The sequence below is a fragment of the Oncorhynchus nerka genome, linkage group LG10 (genome assembly GCF_034236695.1).
Source record: "Oncorhynchus nerka isolate Pitt River linkage group LG10, Oner_Uvic_2.0, whole genome shotgun sequence".
Classification (NCBI taxonomy): Eukaryota; Metazoa; Chordata; class Actinopteri; order Salmoniformes; family Salmonidae; genus Oncorhynchus; species Oncorhynchus nerka.
Window position 1 is genome coordinate 94,216,114 of NC_088405.1, and position 23,648 is coordinate 94,239,761.

A 23,648-nucleotide genomic window follows, 5' to 3' on the forward strand; every position below is an offset into this window, starting at 1 on the left:
TGTAGTGTAGTGCAGTATGTCTGTTTTGTTGTTGTAGTACAGTATGTCTGTTTCTGTTGTAGTGCAGTATGTCTGTTTTGTTGTTGTAGTGCAGTATGTCTGTTTCTGTAGTCCAGTATGTCTGTTTCTGTTGTTGTAGTGTAGTGCAGTATGTCTGTTTCTGTTGTTGTAGTACAGTATGTCTGTTTCTGTTGTTGTAGTGCAGTATGTCTGTTTCTGTTGTAGTGCAGTATGTCTGTTTCGGTTGTTGTAGTGTAGTACAGTATGTCTGTTTCTGTTGTTGTAGTGTAGTGCAGTATGTCTGTTTCTGTTGTAGTGCAGTATGTCTGTTTCTGTTATAGTACAGTATGTCTGTTTCTGTTGTTGTAGTGTAGTGCAGTATGTCTGTTTCTGTTGTAGTGCAGTATGTCTGTTTCGGTTTTTGTAGTGTAGTATGTCTGTTTCTGTTGTTGTAGTGCAGTATGTCTGTTTCTGTAGTGCAGTATGTCTGTTTCTGTAGTGCAGTGTGTCTGTTTCTGTTGTTGTAGTGCAGTATGTCTGTTTCTGTTGTTGTAGTGCAGTATGTCTGTTTCTGTAGTGCATTATGTCTGTTTCTGTAGTGCAGTATGTCTGTTTCTGTAGTGCAGTATGTCTGTTTCTGTAGTGCAGTATGTCTGTTTCTGTTGTTGTAGTGCAGTATGTCTGTTTCTGTTGTTGTAGTGCAGTATGTCTGTTTATGTAGTGCAGTATGTCTGTTTCTGTTGTTATAGTGTAGTATGTCTGTTTCTGTTGTAGTGCAGTATGTCTGTTTCTGTTGTAGTGCAGTATGTCTGTTTCTGTTGTAGTGCAGTATGTCTGTTTCTGTTGTTGTAGTGTAGTATGTCTGTTTCTGTTGTTGTAGTGTAGTATGTCTGTTTCTGTTGTTGTAGTGCAGTATGTCTGTTTCTGTTGTTGTAGTGCAGTATGTCTGTTTCTGTAGTGCAGTATGTCTGTTTCTGTTGTTGTAGTGCAGTATGTCTGTTTCTGTAGTGCAGTATGTCTGTTTCTGTAGTGCAGTATGTCTGTTTCTGTTGTAGTGCAGTATGTCTGTTTCTGTTGTAGTGCAGTATGTCTGTTTCTGTTGTTGTAGTGTAGTATGTCTGTTTCTGTTGTTGTAGTGTAGTATGTCTGTTTCTGTTGTTGTAGTGCAGTATGTCTGTTTCTGTTGTTGTAGTGTAGTACAGTATGTCTGTTTCTGTTGTAGTTGTTGTTAGTGTAGTGCACAGTATGCAGTATGTCTGTTTCTGTAGTGCAGTATGTCTGTTTAGTGTAGTACAGTATGTCTGTTTCTGTTGTTGTAGTGCAGTATGTCTGTTTCTGTAGTGCAGTATGTCTGTGTGCTAGTGAGCAGAAGGTTGGTGGTGGGGTCTCTATCATCTAGACATTGAATAATGTTTGATCTCACACCAGCATCGCCTATGTACCTTACTTAACCATCAAAGAATTCACCTACTACCAGGTTGCTGGCCTGTGAGCTACATTTTTGAGCACCTTGATGAGAGAGAGACAGAGACAGAGACAGACAGAGAGAGTTGGTTAAAAGCCTTGGTTTTCTTCTGTTTATCATATATCAAAAAATGTGTACAGCGTTTTATATATAATCTTTTTTATTTATAAGGTGCTTAATAGGAATATATAATCATAATATTTAATAATATGTTAATTTTTGTTATTTTTGTTATTTAATTTTTTTCTTTTGTTGTTGTCTTCCTTCCATTTGGCGTCGCTGTTATTTACATCATGTTTACAAGTCCCGGGTTATGCCCACCGCTACTCGAATCACGACAGTGAGCACGTGACGCCAGCGTCTTCAGAATGGTCACAGTTGTGTACATCCCAGGGTATGTGTGAGCACTGCTGGAGCGAGGTCTCGGAGCCACTGCACTTCAGATTGTCCAGGAGGATGGTGCCGTTACCGGGCCCGAAGTAGGCCTCCCCGCGAGCCGCAGCAGCCTCTCCGCAGCCCAGCTGGCGACACACCACCTGGGCATCTGGCATGTCCCAGGCGTCGTCGCATACCGTACCCCATTTCGCCCCCAAGAACATCTCCACCCGACCCTCGCAGTGGTGCTGCCCGCCTGCCAACCTCACCATGCCTAGAGGGAAAGAGAGGGTAGAAACAGTCACATATTCTGTAGTAAATTAACATTTAACACTATAGACACGTACCACACACCATGGCTAGTCCTGAGATGCAAATGAAATACGATGCGTTATGGAAGATTGGCCTCTGAAAAATGATGCTGTGAATGTGTGTTGACCTTTCACCTTAACTTGAACCAGGAACATGTAGCTAAACCTGAACAGGTAGAAGACTAACCGTCACTTGGTGGTCTAGTTGTTGTTTCTGTCACGGCGAAGTCTCTTCCAGCTCGAACAGGCTGAAAGGCTAGAGAAGAAGAGGGAGATCGTATGAGGTTTGTATCTGTTGTGTGTGTTTCCCTGGGGAGTGGTCATCTACTTGAGAACAACTGTTGATACGGTCCAATCAGAGCAATCTATACCAGAGCCCTCAAAACGTTGTAGTAAGTTATTCCATTGATCAGTTATTCAGTTAGATTAGAAGACAAGGGCTCTGGAAGTCAACTTTGTGATCCCCTTTATCATCAGAGGTTCACTAAGGTTCACCTGGTCTGCTCCGATAACTCTGACATGAAGAAGACCTTAGTCACAGGAAGGATGTCTTTCTCTATTTTTATTATTCTTTTCTATACTGAGGACATATTCCCTCACAAGGAGAACGTCAATTTTAAGGGTAGGGTAGACTAGTGGTTAGAGTGTAGAGGCGGTAGGGTAGCCTAGTGGTTAGAGTGTAGAGGTGGTAGGGTAGCCTAGTGGTTAGAGTGTAGAGGCGGTAGGGTAGCCTAGTGGTTAGAGTGTAGGGGCGGCAGGGTAGCCTAGTGGTTAGAGCGTAGGGGCGGCAGGGTAGCCTAGTGGTTAGAGCGTAGAGGCGGAAGGGTAGCCTAGTGGTTAGAGCGTTGGACTAGTAACCGAAAGGTTGCAAGTTCGAATCCCTGAGCTGACAAGGTACAAATCTGTTGTTCTGCCCCTGAACAAGGCAGTTAGGATGTCATTGAAAATAAGAATTTGTTCTTAACTGACTTGCCTAGTTAAATAAAGGTAAAAAATAAATAAATAGGGGTTAGGGAAGATAGGCTTCGAATGGAAATCAATTGTTGGTCCTCACAAGTACAGTAAAAACCAACGTGTGTTTACTTCACTATGTACCTAGATCGGAGTCTAATCTCTTGACTTGCTGCCGCCTGGTAACAGTGTGGGACTGTTTGGAAATTAGAGGGTGTGTAATTACTGAGTGACACGCTAATTAATACAAATTCAGAGCAAATTCCAGCCACCGTGGCTCTAAATCGAGGCTGGAGAGGCAGCAAGCCTGCTACGGTTGTATTAGATGGGACTTTGATGAATGGAGAAATGCGGCAATTAAAAATAAATGTTGTATCATGTCGGCTGGTATTGTTTTTGCCACGGCCAATTGAGTTCGGGGTATTTACAGTTTATGTGAATTGTCACGCCCTGACCTTCGTTATCTTTGTTTTCTTTATTATTTTGGTCAGGTCAGGGTGTGACAAGGGGTGGTCCGTTGTGTTTTTGTCCTGTCTAGGGTTTTTGAATATTTATGGGGTTGTTCACTATTCTAGGTGTTTTGTATGTCTATGGTTGCCTTAAATTGGTTCTCAATTAGAGGCAGCTGTTTATCGTTGTCTCTGATTGGGAAGCATATTTAGGCAGCCATATTCCTTGGGTAATTTGTGGGTGATTGTATTAGTTGCCTGTGTCTGCACTTATTCTATATAGCGTCACGTTCGTTTTGTTGTTTTTGTAAGTTTGTTTCTTCGTTTCATTAAAATAGAAGATGTATTTACATCACGCTGCGCCCTGGTCTCATCGCTCTAACGAACGTGACGTGAAAACTATTTCTAAGAAATGTACTGTGAGATTCTTTTCCAAACTTTAACACTCTTGTGCTGGTCGCACTTTGAAGTCTACAATGTAGAGGGGGGAGAGGTCAAGGGTTATGCTAGATGGTGATGAATCGAGATCAGCCAATCACAACCAGCGGTCATAGGCTTCCATTCAATAGAATTTAAAACCCCATTCTGAGGAGCTGTGAACCCAGATGGCTGGTGGACAACATTACTCAGTCTACTGTGGCAGTCCTCCCTGCTGCAGATCAAAAGGACCATATCTGATTCTCATCGGACAAATAAGTTATATTGCCATAGTCCCAGTCAGTCTTACGTGCACAGATAACTCCAGCGTCTTCATGGTGTCCACAGTTGTGCTGTCCCCAGCCCAGGTTGAAACAATTCTCCAGTTTCATTTCACTGCCCGTACAGTCCACGTTGTCCAGCAAGATGGGACCCGAGCCGTAGCCGAAGAAGGCCAGGATCTTGGCGGCGATAGCGGGACCACAACCCAGCTGCCTGCACACCACCTGGGCGTTGGGCAGCTGCCAGTCGTCGTCACACACCGTGCCCCAGAGGTTACCATGGAACACCTCCACGCGACCCTCGCAGCTGCTATTACCGTTCACCACGCGGATGACGGGACGCTCTGGAGGAGGAGACACACAGAGAGGCACATTCTTCATGGTGTATTAGTAAAAGGTGTTACTATGGTTTCCTTGTTGCACAATGGCTTTAGTCTATAAATGGAATATTTGTGATTATAAACTGGGTGGTTAGAGCCCTGAATGCTGATTGGCTTACAGCCGTGGTATATCAGACTGCTCTAATGACATTGGTAACTAGTTTATAATAGCAATAAGGCACCTCGGGGGTTTGTGGTATATGGCCAATATACCACGGCTAAGGGGTGTGTCCAGGCACTCCGCGATGCGTCGTGCCTAAGAACAGCCATTAGCAGTGGTATATTGGCCATATACCACACCCCCTCGTGCCATAAAGCTTAAATAATAAACAAGTATTATAACAACAGATATATCTGTTTAGAGTACATTAGCTGGAGATAATTCCCATTCATTTGTCACATGGGGGGCTGCAGCATTACCACTACCTTTGGTTGTCATAGCAACCGTTGTCTTTGTCACGGTAGTTGTAGTAGTGGTCTTGACTGGTTCTGTTCGGTCGGTCACTAGAATAAGACAAACGATGCATTAGAATCAGAATAATGAGTCGGTCTACACCGGCAAGCTGATGCCTACAGTAGGCGGCAGACGGTTTCCCATCCTCTGTGAGGAGAGGGGGGGGGGGGGTCGAATTAGGAATTACAATACTAGAATTTAGAATACCAGAATGGACATTAACCTTCTTATGATAGTAGAAAAGGTCAGCCATTTTGGTCAGGGAATTGGTCAACCTTAGTTTGCCAGGGCTGTGATAAAATATTGTGTAAAACAATTCATTTGAAGAATGTGTCTGCGCTGCGTGTTTGTTAGCTAGCTAGCCAGCCAGTTTTAGAGGAATGGTTCTATGAACTGATCAAATTAACTACCCAACATTCCATTCAAACAATACAGTCATTCCACAGCTTAGACAAGTTGTAAACGCAAGTACTGAGATTGTATCATATAATATCACAGCTTGGAAACAAACATTAAAAAATAAATATATATATATATATATATATATATATATGGTCTTTTTTAGATATATTTTAAAGGTTATTTATACAGAAAATTGGCACAAAACCCGTATAAGCTGTGTTTATAATATGACAATATTTTAGGTTGACTATAATTCTGTTACACCATTTCTGATACACATCACATGCCTTACTTTTATTTTCCTGCATTAGTCAAATCAGGAAATGCATCACTTATGCCTCTACTGCATTCATTCCAATTAGACTGACCAAAATGGCTGCCATTTTCACCATGTTCTGGAACTTTGAGGGTTTAGAAAATACTGTAGCCCCTCTAGTAATTTTAATAGGATCTCTATGGGGTGACCGCTGTCCCAGAGTTAAAGAGAAACTTAGAGAGGAAACAGCACCCTCTATTGGTCATAGGATAGATAGAGGTGCAGGTGCAGCAGTGTGGTCTGACGGGGACCACACTATTATTACATTATAATACTTAAGCTAAATAATTGCCTGTAATGCTGGCAGTCTGGAAGAATCCCCTTCCCATGGGCATTGTGTTCTTGGTAGAAACTGTGGTGGAGCCTGAACCTACACAGAGAACAGACATGAATAGCAGACATAGTATTAAAGACATTGGCAACATGAATTACAGCGAGAGAGAGAGAAAGTGAGAGAGAGATACAGGGAGAGAGAGAGAAAGACAGAGAGACAAAGGGCGAGGGAGACATTTTTTGTTTTGTTGTTGTTGAATTGAATTAAAAGAGAGAGAGACAGAGAGAGAGAGAGACAGAGAGAGAGAGACAGAGAGAGAGAGAGAAAGACAGAGAGAGACTGAGAGAGATACAGGGAGAGAGAGAAAGACCGAGAGAGACAGAGAGAGAGAGAAAGACAGAGAGGCCGAGCGAGAGAGAAAGACAGAGACAGAGAGAGAGAGAAAGACAGAGAGACAGAGAGAGAGAGAGAAAGACAGAGAGACAGAGAGACAGAGAGAGACAAAGGGCAAGGGAGACATTTTTTGTTGTTGTTGAATTGAATTAAAAGAGAGAGAGACCGAGAGAGATACAGGGAGAGAGAGAGAGACAGAGAGAGACAGAGAGATACAGGGAGAGAGAGAGAGAGAGAGAGAGAGAGACAGAGAGATACAGGGAGAGAGAAAGACAGAGAGAGACAGGGAGAGAGAGAAAGACCGAAAGAGACAGGGAGAGAGAAAGACAGAGAGAGACAGAGAGATACAGGGAGAGAGAGAAAGACCGAGAGAGACAGGGAGAGAGAGAAAGACCGAGAGAGACAGAGAGAGAAAGACAGAGAGAGACAGAAACAGCTTCTCACCTGAACAGATAACTCCAGCATCCTCATGATGTCCACAGTTGTGTATCCCCCATCCCAGGCTGTAGCATTTACTTAGCTGATTCTCGTAACCATTACAGTTGACATTGTCCAGTAGAATCAGTCCTGTGCCGTAACCAAAGTAGGCATTGGTGGTGGAGGAAACGGCGTGGCCACAGCCAATCTGCTGACACACCACCCCTGCGTCTCTCCTACCCCAGTCGTCATCACACACCGTCCCCCAGCTGCCCTGGTAGAAGACCTCCACTCGTCCCTGGCAGTAGTCCAGTCCACCAACTAAGCGGATCCTACCATCTCCTAAAATATAGGGGAGGGAGGGAATCATCGGCATTCCATGTAAACCATATATGCAAAAGTATGTGGACATCCCTTCAAATTAGTTGGATTCGGCTATTTCAGCCACACCCGTTGCTGACAGGTGTATACAGTCGAGCACACAGTCATGCAATCTCCATAGACAAACAGTGGCAGTAGAATGGCTCGTACTGAAGAGCTCAGTGATTTTCAAAAATCAAATCAAATTTGAATTGTCACATACACATATTTAGTAGATGCTATTGTGGGTGTAGCGAAATGCTTATGTTCTGAACTCCAACAGTGCAGTAGTATCTAACAGTTCACAACAATACACACATCTAAAAGAATAGAATTAATACGTATATGAATATTATTTGTAAGTCGCTCTGGATAAGAGCGTCTGCTAAATGACTTAAATGTAAATGTAAATGTATTAGATCGAGCAATGTCGGCGTGGCATTGACTAAAATACAGTAGAATAGAATACAGTATATACATATGAGATGAGTAAAGCAGTATGTAAGCATTATTCAAACATTATTAAAGTGACTAGTGTTCCATTAAAGTGGTCATTTATTCCAAGCCTATGTATATAGGGCAGCAGCCTCTAAGGTGCAGGGTTGCGTAACCGGGTGGAAGCTGGCTAGTAATGGCTGTTTAACAGTCTAATGGCCTTGAGATAGAAGCTGTTTTTCAGTCTCTCGGTCCCAGCTTTGATGCACCTGTACTGACCTCGCCTTCTGGATGATAGCGGGGTGAACAGGCAGTGGCTTGGGTGGTTGATGTCCTTGATGATCTTTTTGGGCTTCCTGTGACATCAGGTGCTGTAGCTTTCCTGGAGGGCAGGTAGTTTGCCCCTGGTGATGCGTTGCGCAGACCGCACCACCCTCAGGAGAGCCTTGACGTTGTGGACGGTATAGTTGCCATACCAGGTGGTGATAAAGCCCGACAGGATGCTCTCAATTGTGTATCTGTAAAAGTTTGTGAGGTTTTTAGGGGCCAAGACAAGTTTCTTCAGCCTCCTAAGGTTGAAGAAGCACTGTTGCGCCTTCCTCACCTCACTGTCTGTGTGGGTGAACCATTTCAGATCGTCAGTGATGTGTAAGTCGCTCTGGATAAGAGCGTCTGCTAAATGACTTAAATGTAATGTAAATGTACGCCGGGGAACTTGAATCTTTCCACCTTCTCCCCTGCTGTCCAGGTGATGTGGCTAGGGGGGTGGTCCCTCTGCTATTTCCTGAAGTCCACGATCAGCTCCTTTGTTTTGTTAACGTTGAGTGAGAGGTTATTTTCCTGGCACCCCTCTCCCAGGGCCCTCACCTCCTCCCTGTAGGCCGTCTCGTCGTTGTTGGTAATCAGGCCTCCTACTCGTGTCGTCTGAAAAATTGATGATTGAGTTGGAGGCGTACGTGGCCACGCAGCCATGGGTGAACAGGGAGTACAGGAGGAGGCTGAGCATGCACCCTTGTGGGACCCCTGTGTTGCGGATCAGCGTAGTGGAGGTGTTGTTTCCTACCTTCACCACCTGTGGGCGGTCCGTCAGGAAGTCCAGGACCCAGTTTCACAGGGCGGGGTTCAGACCCAGGGTCCCAAGCTTAATGATGAGCTTAGACGGTACGATGGGGTTGAATACTGAGCGAGAGTCAAGGAACAGCATTCTTACATAGGTTTTCCTCTTGTCCAGATGGGATAGGGTAATGTGCAGTGCCATGGATAAAGCAGTGTGCAGTGCGATGGCGACTGCATCGTCTGTGGAGCTATTGAGGCGGTAAGCAAATTAAAGTGGGTCTAGGGTGCCAGGTAAGGTGGAGGTGATATGATCCTTAACTAACCTCTCAAAGCACTTCATGATGACAGGAGTGCTACAGGGTGATAGTCATTTAGTTCAGTTACCTTTGCTTAATTACGGAAGTTACCTTAGCTTTCTTGGGAACAGGAACAATGGTGGCCCTCTTGAAGCATGTGGGAACAACAGACTGGGGTAGGGAGAGATTGAATATGTCCGTAAACACTCCAGCCAGCTGGTCTGCGCATGCTCTAGGACACGGCTAGGGATTCCGTCTGGGCCGGCAGCCTTGCGAGGGTAACCACTCATAAATGTCTTACTCACGTTGGCCATGGAGAAGGAGAGCCCACAGTCCTCGGTAGCAGGCCGCGTCGGTGGCACTGTGTTATCCTCAAAGCTGGTGAAGAAGGTGTTTAGCTTGTCCGGAAGCAAGACGTCAGTGTCCGCAATGTGGTTGTTTTTCCTTTGTCGTCCGTGATTGTCTGTAGACCCTGCCACATACATCTTGTGTCTGAGTCATTGAATTGCTACTCCACTTTGTCTCTATACTGACGGTTTGGCTGTTTGATTGCCTTTCGGAGGGAATAACTACACTGTGTGTATTCAACCATATTCCCAGTCACCTTGCCGTAGTTAAATGCAGTGGTTTGAGCTTTCAGTTTTGCGCGAATCCTGACATCTATCCACGGTTTCTGGTTTGGGTAGGATTTAATAGTCACAGTAGGTACAACATCTCCTATACACTTCCTGATGAACTCAGTCACCGTGTCGTATCCGTGTATTCCTCTATGTTATTCCCAGAGGCTACCTGGAACATATTCCAGTCCATGTGAGCAAAATAATCTTGATGCGTGGATTCCGATTGGTCAGATCAGCGTTGAATAGACCTGAGCACATTTACGTCCTGTTTGAGTTCCTGCCTATATGGAGTTGTGATCAGATTTTATGAAGGAAGGGTGGAGGTGGGCCTTGTAGACATTTTGAAAAGTTGAGTAGCATTGGTCCAATGTTTTCCCAGTGCGAGTACTACAGTCATTGTGTTGGTAGAACTTCGGTAGCATTTTCCTCAAATTGCATTGTTAAAATCCCGAGCTACAATAAATTCCGGTCTCAGGATATGTGGTTTCCAGTTTGCATAAAGTCCAGTGTAGGTCTTTGTGGATGGTATCGGCTTGAGGGGGATATTCATGGCTGTGACCATAACCAAAGATAATTATCTTGGGAGGTAATACGGTCGGCATTTGATTGTGAGGTCTTTTAGGTCGGCTGAACAAAATGACTTGAGTTTCTGTGCGTTATCACAATCACACCATGAGTAGTTCATCATGCAACATACACACCCTCGTTTCTTCTTCCCGAAGAGTTCTTTATTCCTGTCTGCGCGATGTACTGAGAACCCAGCTGGTTGTATGGACGGGGACAGTATACACAGAGAGAGCCATGTTTCTGTATGTTACAATCCCTGATGTCTCTCTGGAAGGAGATCCACGCCCTGAGCTCGTCTACTTTATTATCCAGAGGCTGAACATTAGCGGTGGATGGTGTGCATGGACCAGAATAACTCTTCTCCACCGGCAACTTCATGGAGCAACCTCTGGGATTAGCTTAATTGCCCTGGGGGGTACGAACAAAGGATCCAATTGGGGAAAGTTGTATTCCTGGTCGCAATGCACCGTTCTGATATCTAAAAGTTATTTGGTTTTATGTAATAACACAAAAAAACTCCAAAGGCAAACATTGGCAGCAGATTGGCCCATAACGAAGAGCTCAGCAACTTTCAACATGGCACCGTCATAGGATGCCTTTCCAACAAGTCAGTTCGTCAAATCTCTGCCCTGCTAGAGCTGCCCTGGTCAACTGTAAGTGTTGTTATTGTTAAGTGGAAACGTCTAGGAGCAACAACGGCCCAGGCTCGAAGTGGTAGGCCACGCAAGCTCACAGAACGGGACCGCTGAGTTCTGAAGCACGTAGCGTGTAAAAATCATCTGTCCTCAGTTGCAACACTCACTACAGAGTTCCAAACTGCCTCTGGAAGCAACGTCAGCACAATAACTGTTAGTCAGGGGGCTTCACGAAATGGGTTTACATGGCCGAGCAGCTGTACACAAGTTTAAGATTACCATGCCCAATGCCAAGCATTGGATGGAGTGGTGTAAAGCTTGCTGCCATTGGACTCTGGAGCAGTGGAAACGCGTGCACCCGTGCACAAAGTGAGGTCCATACAGAAATGAATTATCGAGATTGGCGTGGAAGAACTTGACTAGACTGCACAGAGCCCTGACCTCAACCCCATTGAACACCTTTGGGAGTAATCGCCCAATATCAGTGCCCGACCTCACTAATGCTCTTGTTGCAGAATAGAAGCAGGTCCCCGCAACAATGTTCCAACATCTAGTGAAAACCCTTCCCAGAAGAGTGGAGGCTGTTACAGCAACAATGTTCCAGCATCTAGTGGAAACCCTTCCCAGAAGAGTGGAGGCTGTTACAGCAACAATGTTCCAGCATCTAGTGGAAACCCTTCCCAGAAGAGTGGTGGCTGCTACAGAAGCAAAGGCCCAACTCCATATTACTGGCCATGATTTTGGAATGAGATGTTAGACGAGCAGGTGTCGACATCTCACTCAAAGCCTGGCTTCATGTCTATAACACATCTATAATGTCTTTATGGTGTGTCTATGTGTCTCCCGACCCCTCCTGTCTCAGCCTCCAGTATTTAACTGCAGTAGTTTATGTGTCAGGGGGCTAGGGTCAGTCTGTTATATCTGGAGTATTTCTCCTGTCTTATCTGGTGTCCTGTGTGAATTTAAGTATTCCCCTCTAATTCTCTCTCTCGCTTTCTCTTTTTCTCTCTTTCTTTCTCCTTCACTCCCTTTCTCTCTCTCTCTCTCTTCTCTTGGAGGACCTGAACCCTAGGACCATGGGTCAGGATTACCTGGCCTGATGACTCCTTGTGTCTCCAGTCCACCTGGTCGTGCTGCTGCTCCGGTTTCTGCTGTTCTGCCTGCGGCTGTGGAGCCATGGCCTGTTCGCCGGACATGCTGCCTTGTCCCGGACCTGCTGTTTTCAACTCTCTCTCTACCGCACCTGCTGTCTCTAACTCTGAATGATCGGCTATGAAAGGCCAACTGACATTTACTCCTGAGGTGCTGACCTGTTGCACCCTCTACAACCACTGTGATTGTTATTATCTGACCCTGCTGGTCATTTATGAACATTTGAACATCTTGGCCATGTTCTGTTATAATCTCCACCCGGCACAGCCAGAAGATGACGGTCCACCCCTCATAGCCTGGTTCCTCTCTAGGTTTCTTCCTAGTTTCCGGCCTTTCTAGGGAGTTTTTCTTAGCCACCGTGCTTCTACACCTGCATTGTTTGGGGCTTAAGGCTAGGTTTCTGTACAGCACTGTACACAACTCACAGAGTTATGTCTGTGAGTTATGTCTGTGAGTTATGTCTGTGAGTTGTTGTGTCTGTGAGTTGTTGTGTCTGTGAGTTGTTGTGTCTGTGAGTTGTTGTGTCTGTGTGTTGTGTGTGAGTTGTTGTGTCTGTGAGTTGTTGTGTCTGTGAGTTGTTGTGTCTGTGAGTTGTTGTGTCTGTGAGTTGTTGTGTCTGTGAGTTGTGTCTGTGAGTTGTGTCTGTGAGTTGTGTCTGTGAGTTGTTATGTCTGAGATTTGCCCGTAACATTGCTCTCCCATGCTGCTGTCTTAGTTTCGTTCCAGGTCTCTATTGATAACTTATTTTTATCTCACTACCTCGATAAATAAAGGTTAACTAAAAAAAAGTTAAAATCCTTAATTGAATATCACTCTGTTCATTTACACAGGCAGCCAAATTCTGATTTTTTTTGCCCAATTACTTGCAAAAGCACTGATCTGATTGGTCAAAAGATCAGAAATGTGTTGCCTGTGTAATCGCAGACTATTTAGTTTGGATTTCGGGCTAGATTTATTGGGCTCTTGTGAGCGCGTTGTCCTCCATGAACTTTGAAGTTCGACAGTTCTTCAAACCTGGTTCTGACTGAAGGCAAACGGACTTCACCCTTTCCCTTAAAGCAGTTTATACAGTGAATTAAACAAACCCTTTTTAAAACTATTTTACTTACATCATTTTACTGATATTAGAGAGAAGAGAAATTAACGGGATCACTTACTTAAACCTGAGTTTCTCCGAGATGAAGTGGTGGCCACACCGAGGCTCCGTGACGCCACCACTGATGGAACTAAGGAGAGATGAGACGGAGGTAATACAATAATACATTATATTTATTAGTGAGTCATGCATTGACTCACTAATAAGTCATGTGATGTCATGCATTGACTCACTAATAAGTCATGTGATGTCATGCATTGACTCACTAATAAGTCATGTGATGTCATGCATTGACTCACTAATAAGTTATGTGATGTCATGCATTGACTCACTAATAAGTCATGTGATGTCATGCATTGACTCACTAATAAGTTATGTGATGTCATGCATTGACTCACTAATAAGTTATGTGATGTCATGCATTGACTCACTAATAAGTCATGTGATGTCATGCATTGACTCACTAATAAGTCATGTGATGTCATGCATTGACTCACTAATAAGTCATGTGATGTCATGCATTGACTCACTAATAAGTTATGTGATGTCATGCATTGACTCACTAATAAGTTATGTGATGTCATGCATTGACTCACTAATAAGTCATGTGATGTCATGCATTGACTCACTAATAAGTCATGTGATGTCATGCATTGACTCACTAATAAGTTATGTGATGTCATGCATTGACTCACTAATAAGTCATGTGATGTCATGCATTGACTCACTAATAAGTCATGTGATGTCATGCATTGACTCACTAATAAGTTATGTGATGTCATGCATTGACTCACTAATAAGTTATGTGATGTCATGCATTGACTCACTAATAAGTCATGTGATGTCATGCATTGACTCACTAATAAGTCATGTGATGTCATGCATTGACTCACTAATAAGTTATGTGATGTCATGCATTGACTCACTAATAAGTCATGTGATGTCATGCATTGACTCACTAATAAGTCATGTGATGTCATGCATTGACTCACTAATAAGTTATGTGATGTCATGCATTGACTCACTAATAAGTTATGTGATGTCATGCATTGACTCACTAATAAGTCATGTGATGTCATGCATTGACTCACTAATAAGTCATGTGATGTCATGCATTGACTCACTAATAAGTTATGTGATGTCATGCATTGACTCACTAATAAGTCATGTGATGTCATGCATTGACTCACTAATAAGTCGTGTGATGTCATGCATTGACTCACTAATAAGTTGTGTGATGTCATGCATTGACTCACTAATAAGTCATGTGATGTCATGCATTGACTCACTAATAAGTCATGTGATGTCATACATTGACTCACTAATAAGTCATGTGATGTCATGCATTGACATCACATGAAATCTTTAGAAAATTGTAAGGCCCCTTTCCTACACAAAACATCATTAGAAGAGTAATACACTGAAGGAGGAGAGTTTACTACAAACGTATTCGGTTGACCTTTTAACCTGTGTGGATTAATTGTCAGAGTAGAGGACCTTGTGCATTTCAGGTAAAATAGCAACCCAATGTTAATATCCCAGGACAAAGTGGCTAGCAACAGCAAGCTAGCTAGCTAAATTGCCATAAATGTTTGCTTATCGACCTGTCCCCAAATTAATAGAATTGGTTCAGAGTTAGTTTTGATACTGTCAACCTGCGTGTCGTGATCGCGTCTGGTGTGGGGGAATAAAATCAACATGTGTGAGATGGTGCATCCAGACACGCGTGTGCAGTCTGGTCGGCCTGTAAGAGCTGCATAACCCTGGACTGGAGTAGGATAAATATACCTCAATGAACCTTACCTTTGCATGTGACCGATACATCCTCGTAGTGGTAACAGTTATGGATTCTCCAGCCCAGACTGCCACACTGTCCCAGGTCGGTCTCCCCTCCTTTACAGTCTACGTTGTCCAGCATGATGGGCCCCAAGCCCTGGCCGTACTCTGAGATGCTACCCACCGCCACAGCCACACCACAGACCAGCTGCCGACACACCACATTGGCATCTACCATGTCCCAGTCGTCATCACACACCGTACCCCACGTTCCGTTGTGCCACACTTCCACACGGCCCTCACACCGGTCACGCCCGTTCACCAGACGCACTGGAGAGGAGACACGCCCGTTCACCAGACGCACTGGAGAGGAGACACGCCCGTTCACCAGACGCACTGGAGAGATGAGACAATATATCACTAGACCCACTGCAGAGGAGACACAATATGATATCATCAAACCCACTGCAGAGGAGACACAATATGATATCACTAGACCCACTGCAGAGGAGACACAATATGATATCATCAAACCCACTGCAGAGGAGACACAATATGATATCACTAGACCCACTGCTGAGGAGACACAATATGATATCATCAGACCCACTGCAGAGGAGACACAATATGATATCATCAAACCCACTGCAGAGGAGACACAATATGATATCACTAGACCCACTGCAGAGGAGAGACAAATGAGACACATGCAACAATGAGACAAATGCAACATGGTCAGAGGCATTATCAATCAGCACCACTGTCTTCCCTCTCACTCTGATGCTGATGTCATCAATCAGCAGCAGTCTTCCCTTTCACTCTGATGCTGATGTCATTATCAATCAGCACCACTGTCTTCCCTTTCACTCTGATGCTGATGTCATATTCAATCAGCACCACTGTCTTCCCTCTCACTCTGATGCTGATGTCATCAATCAGCACCACTGTCTTCCCTCTCACTCTGATGCTGATGTTATCAATCAGCACCACTGTCTTCCCTCTCACTCTGATGCTGATGTCATCAATCAGCACCACTGTCTTCCCTCTCACTCTGATGCTGATGTTATCAATCAGCACCACTGTCTTCCCTCTCACTCTGATGCTGATGTCATCAATCAGCACCACTGTCTTCCCTCTCACTCTGATGCTGATGTCATCAATCAGCACCACTGTCTTCCCTCTCACTCTGATGCTGATGTCATCAATCAGCACCACTGTCTTCCCTTTCACTCTGATGCTGATGTCATTATCAATCAGCACCACTGTCTTCCCTCTCACTCTGATGCTCATGTCATTATCAATCAGCACCACTGTCTTCCCTCTCACTCTGATGCTGATGTCATCAATCAGCACCACTGTCTTTCCTCTCACTCTGATGCTGATGTCATCATCAATCAGCACCACTGTCTTCCCTCTCACTCTGATGCTGATGTCATCAATCAGCACCACTGTCTTCCCTCTCACTCTAATGCTGATGTCATCAATCAGCACCACTTTCTTCCCTCTCACTCTGATGCTGATGTCATCAATCAGCACCACTGTCTTCCCTCTCACTCTGATGCTGATGTCATCAATCAGCACCACCGTCTTTCCTCTCACTCTGATGCTGATGTCATCATTAATCAGCACCACTGTCTTCCCTCTCACTCTGATGCTGATGTCGTCATCAATCAGCACCACTGTCTTTCCTCTCACTCTAATGCTGATGTCATCAATCAGCACCACTTTCTTCCCTCTCACTCTGATGCTGATGTCATCAATCAGCACCACTGTCTTCCCTCTCACTCTAATGCTGATGTCATCAATCAGCACCACTGTCTTCCCTCTCACTCTGATGCTGATGTCATCAATCAGCACCACTGTCTTCCCTCTCACTCTGATGCTGATGTCATCATCAATCAGCACCACTGTCTTCCCTTTCACTCTGATGCTGATGTCATCAATCAGCACCACCGTCTTTCCTCTCACTCTGATGCTGATGTCATCATTAATCAGCACCACTGTCTTCCCTCTCACTCTGATGCTGATGTCATCAATCAGCACCACTGTCTTCCCTCTCACTCTGATGCTAATGTCATCAATCAGCACCACTGTCTTCCCTCTCACTCTGATGCTGATGTCATCAATCAGCACCACTGTCTTCCCTCTCACTCTGATGCTAATGTCATCAATCAGCACCACTGTCTTCCCTCTCACTCTGATGCTGATGTCATCAATCAGCACCACTGTCTTCCCTCTCACTCTGATGCTGATGTCATCAATCAGCACCACTGTCTTCCCTCTCACTCTGATGCTGATGTCATCATCAATCAGCACCACTGTCTTCCCTCACACTCTGATGCTGATGTCATCATTAATCAGCACCACTGTCTTCCCTCTCACTCTGATGCTGATGTCATCAATCAGCACCACTGTCTTTCCTCTCACTCTGATGCTGATGTCATCATCAATCAGCACCACTGTCTTCCCTCTCACTCTGATGCTGATGTCTTCAATCAGCACCACTGTCTTCCCTCTCATTCTGATGCTGATGTCATCAATCAGCACCACTGTCTTCCCTCTCACTCTGATGCTAATGTCATCAATCAGCACCACTGTCTTCCCTCTCACTCTGATGCTAATGTCATCAATCAGCACCACTGTCTTCCCTCTCACTCTGATGCTAATGTCATCAATCAGCACCACTGTCTTCCCTCTCACTCTGATGCTGATGTCATCATCAATCAGCACCACTGTCTTCCCTTTCACTCTGATGCTAATGTCATCAATCAGCACCACTGTCTTCCCTCTCACTCTGATGCTGATGTCATCAATCAGCACCACTGTCTTCCCTTTCACTCTGATGCTGATGTCATCATCAATCAGCACCACTGTCTTCCCTCTCACTCTGATGCTGATGTCATCAATCAGCACCACTGTCTTCCCTCTCACTCTGATGCTGATGTCATCATCAATCAGCACCACTGTCTTCCCTCTCACTCTGATGCTGATGTCATCAATCAGCAGCAGTCTTCCCTCTCACTCTGATGCTGATGTCATCAATCAGCACCACTGTCTTCCCTTTCACTCTGATGCTGATGTCATCAATCAGCACCACTGTCTTCCCTCTCACTCTGATGCTGATGTCATCATCAATCAGCACCACTGTCTTCCCTCTCACTCTGATGCTGATGTCATCAATCAGCACCACTGTCTTCCCTCTCACTCTGATGCTGATGTCATCAATCAGCACCACTGTCTTCCCTTTCACTCTGATGCTGATGTCATCATCAATCAGCACCACTGTCTTCCCTCTCACTCTGATGCTGATGTCATCAATCAGCACCACTGTCTTCCCTCTCACTCTGATGCTGATGTCATCATCAATCAGCACCACTGTCTTCCATCTCACTCTGATGCTGATGTCATCAATCAGCAGCAGTCTTCCCTCTCACTCTGATGCTGATGTCATCAATCAGCACCACTGTCTTCCCTTTCACTCTGATGCTGATGTCATCAATCAGCACCACTGTCTTCCCTCTCACTCTGATGCTGATGTCATCATCAATCAGCACCACTGTCTTCCCTCTCACTCTGATGCTGATGTCATCAATCAGCACCACCGTCTTCCCTCTCACTCTAATGCTGATGTCATCCATCAGCACCACTGTCTTCCCTTTCACTCTGATGCTGATGTCATCAAACAGCACCACTGTCTTCCCTCTCACTCTGATGCTGATTTCATGAACCCAGTGTGTGATGATGTCATCAAACAGCACCACTGTCTTCCCTTTCACTCTGATGCTGATGTCATCAAACAGCACCACTGTCTTCCCTCTCACTCTGATGCTGATTTCATGAACCCAGTGTGTGATGATGTCATCAAACAGCACCACTGTCTTCCCTCTCACTCTGATGCTGATGTCATCAATCAGCACCACTGTCTTCCCTCTCACTCTAATGCTGATGTCATCAATCAGCACCACTGTCTTCCCTTTCACTCTGATGCTGATGTCATCAAACAGCACCACTGTCTTCCCTCTCACTCTGATGCTGATGTCATCAAACAGCACCACTGTCTTCCCTCTCACTCTGATGCTGACGTCATGAACCCAGTGTGTGATGACGTCATCAAACAGCACCACTGTCTTCCCTCTCACTCTGATGCTGACGTCATGAACCCAGTGTGTGATGATGTCATCAAACAGCACCACTGTCTTCCCTCTCACTCTGATGCTGACGTCATGAACCCAGGGTGTGATGACGTCATCAAACAGCACCACTGTCTTCCCTCTCACTCTGATGCTGACGTCATGAACCCAGTGTGTGATGACGTCATCAAACAGCACCACTGTCTTCCCTCTCACTCTGATGTTGAGGTCATGAACCCAGTGTGTGATGACGTCATCAAACAGCACCACTGTCTTCCCTCTCACTCTGATGTTGAGGTCATGAACCCAGGGTGTGATGACGTCATCAAACAGCACCACTGTCTTCCCTCTCACTCTGATGTTGAGGTCATGAACCCAGTGTGTGATGACGTCATCAAACAGCACCACTGTCTTCCCTCTCACTCTGATGCTGACGTCATGAACCCAGTGTGTGATGACGTCATCAAACAGCACCACTGTCTTCCCTCTCACTCTGATGCTGACGTCATGAACCCAGTGTGTGATGATGTCATCAAACAGCACCACTGTCTTCCCTCTCACTCTGATGCTGACGTCATCAAACAGCACCACTGTCTTCCCTCTCACTCTGATGCTGACGTCATGAACCCAGTGTGTGATGATGTCATCAAACAGCACCACTGTCTTCCCTCTCACTCTGATGCTGACGTCATCAAACAGCACCACTGTCTTCCCTCTCACTCTGATGCTGACGTCATGAACCCAGTGTGTGATGATGTCATCAAACAGCACCACTGTCTTCCCTCTCACTCTGATGCTGACGTCATCAAACAGCACCACTGTCTTCCCTCTCACTCTGATGCTGACGTCATCAAACAGCACCACTGTCTTCCCTCTCACTCTGATGCTGATGTCATCAAACAGCACCACTGTCTTCCCTCTCACTCTGATGCTGATGTCATCAAACAGCACCACTGTCTTCCCTCTCACTCTGATGCTGACGTCATGAACCCAGTGTGTGATGACGTCATGAACCCAGTGTGTGATGACGTCATGAACCCAGTGTGTGATGACGTCATGAACCCAGTGTGTGATGACGTCATGAACCCAGTGTGTGATGACGTCATCAAACAGCACCACTGTCTTCCCTCTCACTCTGATGCTGACGTCATGAACCCAGTGTGTGATGACGTCATGAACCCAGTGTGTTATGACGTCATGAACCCAGGGTGTGATGACGTCATGAACCCAGGGTGTGATGACGTCATGAACCCAGTGTGTGATGACGTCATCAAACAGCACCACTGTCTTCCCTCTCACTCTGATGCTGACGTCATGAACCCAGTGTGTGATGACGTCATCAAACAGCACCACTGTCTTCCCTCTCACTCTGATGCTGACGTCATGAACCCAGTGTGTGATGACGTCATCAAACAGCACCACTGTCTTCCCTCTCACTCTGATGCTGACGTCATGAACCCAGTGTGTGATGACGTCATGAACCCAGGGTGTGATGATGTCATGTTATCCTGTCGGGAGGCTGTATCGAGATCTTCTTATTTTTCACTGCAAGTGAAGAAAATACTCCACCAAACCAATTCAATCCATATCATTTTACTGGCCGTTGACTGCTGGCTAGAAACGGTATGCTTTCATTCTGTGTAATACATGTGCCACACAACATGGTTAAGTTAAGTAAGATAGTCAAATTTGTTTAGAGAATATCATTATTTTGTCGAAATTCCCCTTGAAGTGGGTTGTTACTTTTTGTTGTTGCTGCCAATGCATGCACTGCGTATCTCAGTGGAACAACGTGCATTCCTTCTCAGCACAGGGTGTAGTGCTACCGCCAAGATTTGATATGCTTTAGATGCTTAGACAAGTTCTCACCCTGTCATTATGTGCTGTGTAGTTCCTGGCAAACAACTCTTACCAGAAACGGGTAAGGAAGTTTCAGTTTTGATCAAACAGACAACTACATGCTCCACCTTTCTTAACACGGTTCACTTAAACCAATGTTTCAGTCATGAATGACTCATCTGACGAAACGGGAACCCCAACACTGGTTTAAATGAACCTTCATATATTGTGAAGGAGCTCCACAATGCAAAATATATTTTTTTCTATTCGTTAGGATCTGGACAGCATTCCACAGTCCAACAATTTATTTTCTGAAACAATCTTAAGGTAAACAGGTTATAGGCAAGGCAAGATACAGGTGATCAACCGTGACATCTGTTCTCGACAGGAATGTAAGTGTGATCAAACCAGTCTTTTCAATGCCAGCAGTCTGTAGTATGAAATGTTCTTTGAAATTATTTTGGCTTCACTTTCATCCTCAAACCAGCAACAGTCATTGTAATAATGTCATCTCCCGTCTGGATTACTGCAACTCGCTGTTGGCTGGGCTCCCTGCCTGTGCCATTAAACCCCTACAACTCATCCAGAACGCCGCAGCCCGTCTGGTGTTCAACCTTCCCAAGTTCTCTCACGTCACCCCGCTCCTCCGCTCTCTCCACTGGCTTCCAGTTGAAGCTCGCATCCGCTACAAGACCATGGTTCTTGCCTACGGAGCTGTGAGGGGAACGGCACCTCAGTACCTCCAGGCTCTGATCAGGCCCTACACCCAAACAAGGGCACTGCGTTCATCCACCTCTGGCCTGCTCGCCTCCCTACCACTGAGGAAGTACAGTTCCCGCTCAGCCCAGTCAAAACTGTTCGCTGCTCTGGCCCCCCAATGGTGGAACAAATTCCCTCACGACGCCAGGACAGCGGAGTCAATCACCACCTTCCGGAGACACCTGAAACCCCACCTCTTTAAGGAATACCTAGGATAGGATAAAGTAATCCTTCTCACCCCCCTTAAAAGATTTAGATGCACTATTGTAAAGTGGCTGTTCCACTGGATGTCATAAGGTGAACGCACCAATTTGTAAGTCGCTCTGGATAAGAGCGTCTGCTAAATGACTTAAATGTAAATGTAACATGGAACAAAATGTCAGTCTGGGCAAAGCACATAACAGGCCCAGTGTCTGTTGGACATTATACTGTGTGTGTTACTGTCTGAAAATAGAACTCTCATATAATGATAGTTAATAACGGAGAGAGGGAGAGGGAGAGGGAGAGAGAGAGAGGGAGAGGGAGAGGGAGAGGGAGAGAGAGAGAGAGAGAGAGAGAGAGAGAGAGAGGGAGAACAAGAGTGTAATTGAGGTGGATTGGGTAAATTGAGAGTAAAAGAAAGTGACCTTGTTGTAGTGTGCCTAGGGTGCTGATCTCTCTCTCCCTGTCTCATTTTCCCTCTCCTCTCTCCCTCTCTCTTTCTCTCTCTCTCTCACGCTCTCTACGAGTTAGATAATTTGTCATTCATGCGTTGGATGTGAACATGTATTTGTTGAACATGGGTGTAGCAGACAGAAGGTTGGGTGGATGTGGTGAGAGTTGGTCGGGAGCCCAGCAGCACATTGCCTACCTTGGGACTGTGTTGTCTTCATGGAGGTCGTCGTCGTCGTGGTCCCATTGGCTGGGAAAAAAAGGCAGGGAGGGAGGAAAAAAAAAGAGAGAGAGAGAGAGAGAGAGAGACACTGGTCAACTGATTTGTTGAAAGGAGGTTCTTGGCCCTCCATAGAACTGTACTTGGCCCTCCATAGAACTGTACTTGGCCCTCCATAGAACTGTACTTGGCCCTCCATAGAACTGTACTTGGCCCTCCATAGTACTGTACTTGGCCCTCCATAGAACTGTACTTGGCCCTCCATAGTACTGTACTTGGCCCTCCATAGAACTGTACTTGGCCCTCCATAGTACTGTACTTGGCCCACCATAGAACTGTACTTGGCCCTCCACAGTACTGTACTTGGCCCTCCACAGTACTGTACTTGGCCCTCCACAGTACTGTACTTGGCCCTCCACAGTACTGTACTTGGCCCTCCACAGTACTGTACTTGGCCCTCCACAGTACTGTACTTGGCCCTCCGTAGTACTGTACTTGGCCCTCCGTAGAACTGTACTTGGCCCTCCGTAGAACTGTACTTGGCCCTCCGTAGAACTGTACTTGGCCCTCCGTAGAACTGTACTTGGCCCTCCGTAGTACTGTACTTGGCCCTCCATAGTACTGTACTTGGCCCTCCATAGAACTGTACTTGGCCCTCCATAGAACTGTACTTGGCCCTCCATAGAACTGTACTTGGCCCTCCATAGAACTGTACTTGGCCCTCCATAGAACTGTACTTGGCCCTCCATAGAACTGTACTTGGCCCTCCATAGAACTGTACTTGGCCCTCCATAGAACTGTACTTGGCCCTCCATAGAACTGTACTTGGCCCTCCATAGAACTGTACTTGGCCCTCCATAGAACTGTACTTGGCCCTCCATAGAACTGTACTTGGCCCTCCATAGTACTGTACTTGGCCCTCCATAGTACTGTACTTGGCCCTCCATAGAACTGTACTTGGCCCTCCATAGTACTGTACTTGGCCCTCCGTAGAACTGTACTTGGCCCTCCGTAGAACTGTACTTGGCCCTCCGTAGAACTGTACTTGGCCCTCCATAGTACTGTACTTGGCCCTCCGTAGAACTGTACTTGGCCCTCCGTAGAACTATACTTGGCCCTCCGTAGAACTGTACTTGGCCCTCCGTAGTACTGTACTTGGCCCTCCATAGAA

The 23,648-nt window shown here is 45.6% G+C and overlaps 1 protein-coding gene across 1 annotated transcript in view; it reads right to left on the reverse strand.

The window, feature by feature from the left end:
- Positions 1 to 1,580: 1,580 nt before the first annotated feature.
- The window catches only part of LOC115127781 (scavenger receptor cysteine-rich domain-containing group B protein), a 37,442-nt gene continuing 15,374 nt past the window's right edge, over positions 1,581 to 23,648 (reverse strand). The window contains exons 4-12 of the mRNA XM_065023956.1: positions 22,457 to 22,507; positions 14,906 to 15,274; positions 13,164 to 13,232; positions 6,913 to 7,227; positions 6,094 to 6,171; positions 5,056 to 5,133; positions 4,279 to 4,593; positions 2,339 to 2,407; positions 1,581 to 2,114 (exon numbers count right to left, since the gene is read on the reverse strand). Of these exons, the coding sequence (XP_064880028.1) occupies positions 1,798 to 2,114; positions 2,339 to 2,407; positions 4,279 to 4,593; positions 5,056 to 5,133; positions 6,094 to 6,171; positions 6,913 to 7,227; positions 13,164 to 13,232; positions 14,906 to 15,274; positions 22,457 to 22,507 (1,661 nt within the window). The 3' untranslated portion in view covers positions 1,581 to 1,797. The remainder of the gene's footprint in view (positions 2,115 to 2,338; positions 2,408 to 4,278; positions 4,594 to 5,055; positions 5,134 to 6,093; positions 6,172 to 6,912; positions 7,228 to 13,163; positions 13,233 to 14,905; positions 15,275 to 22,456; positions 22,508 to 23,648) is intronic.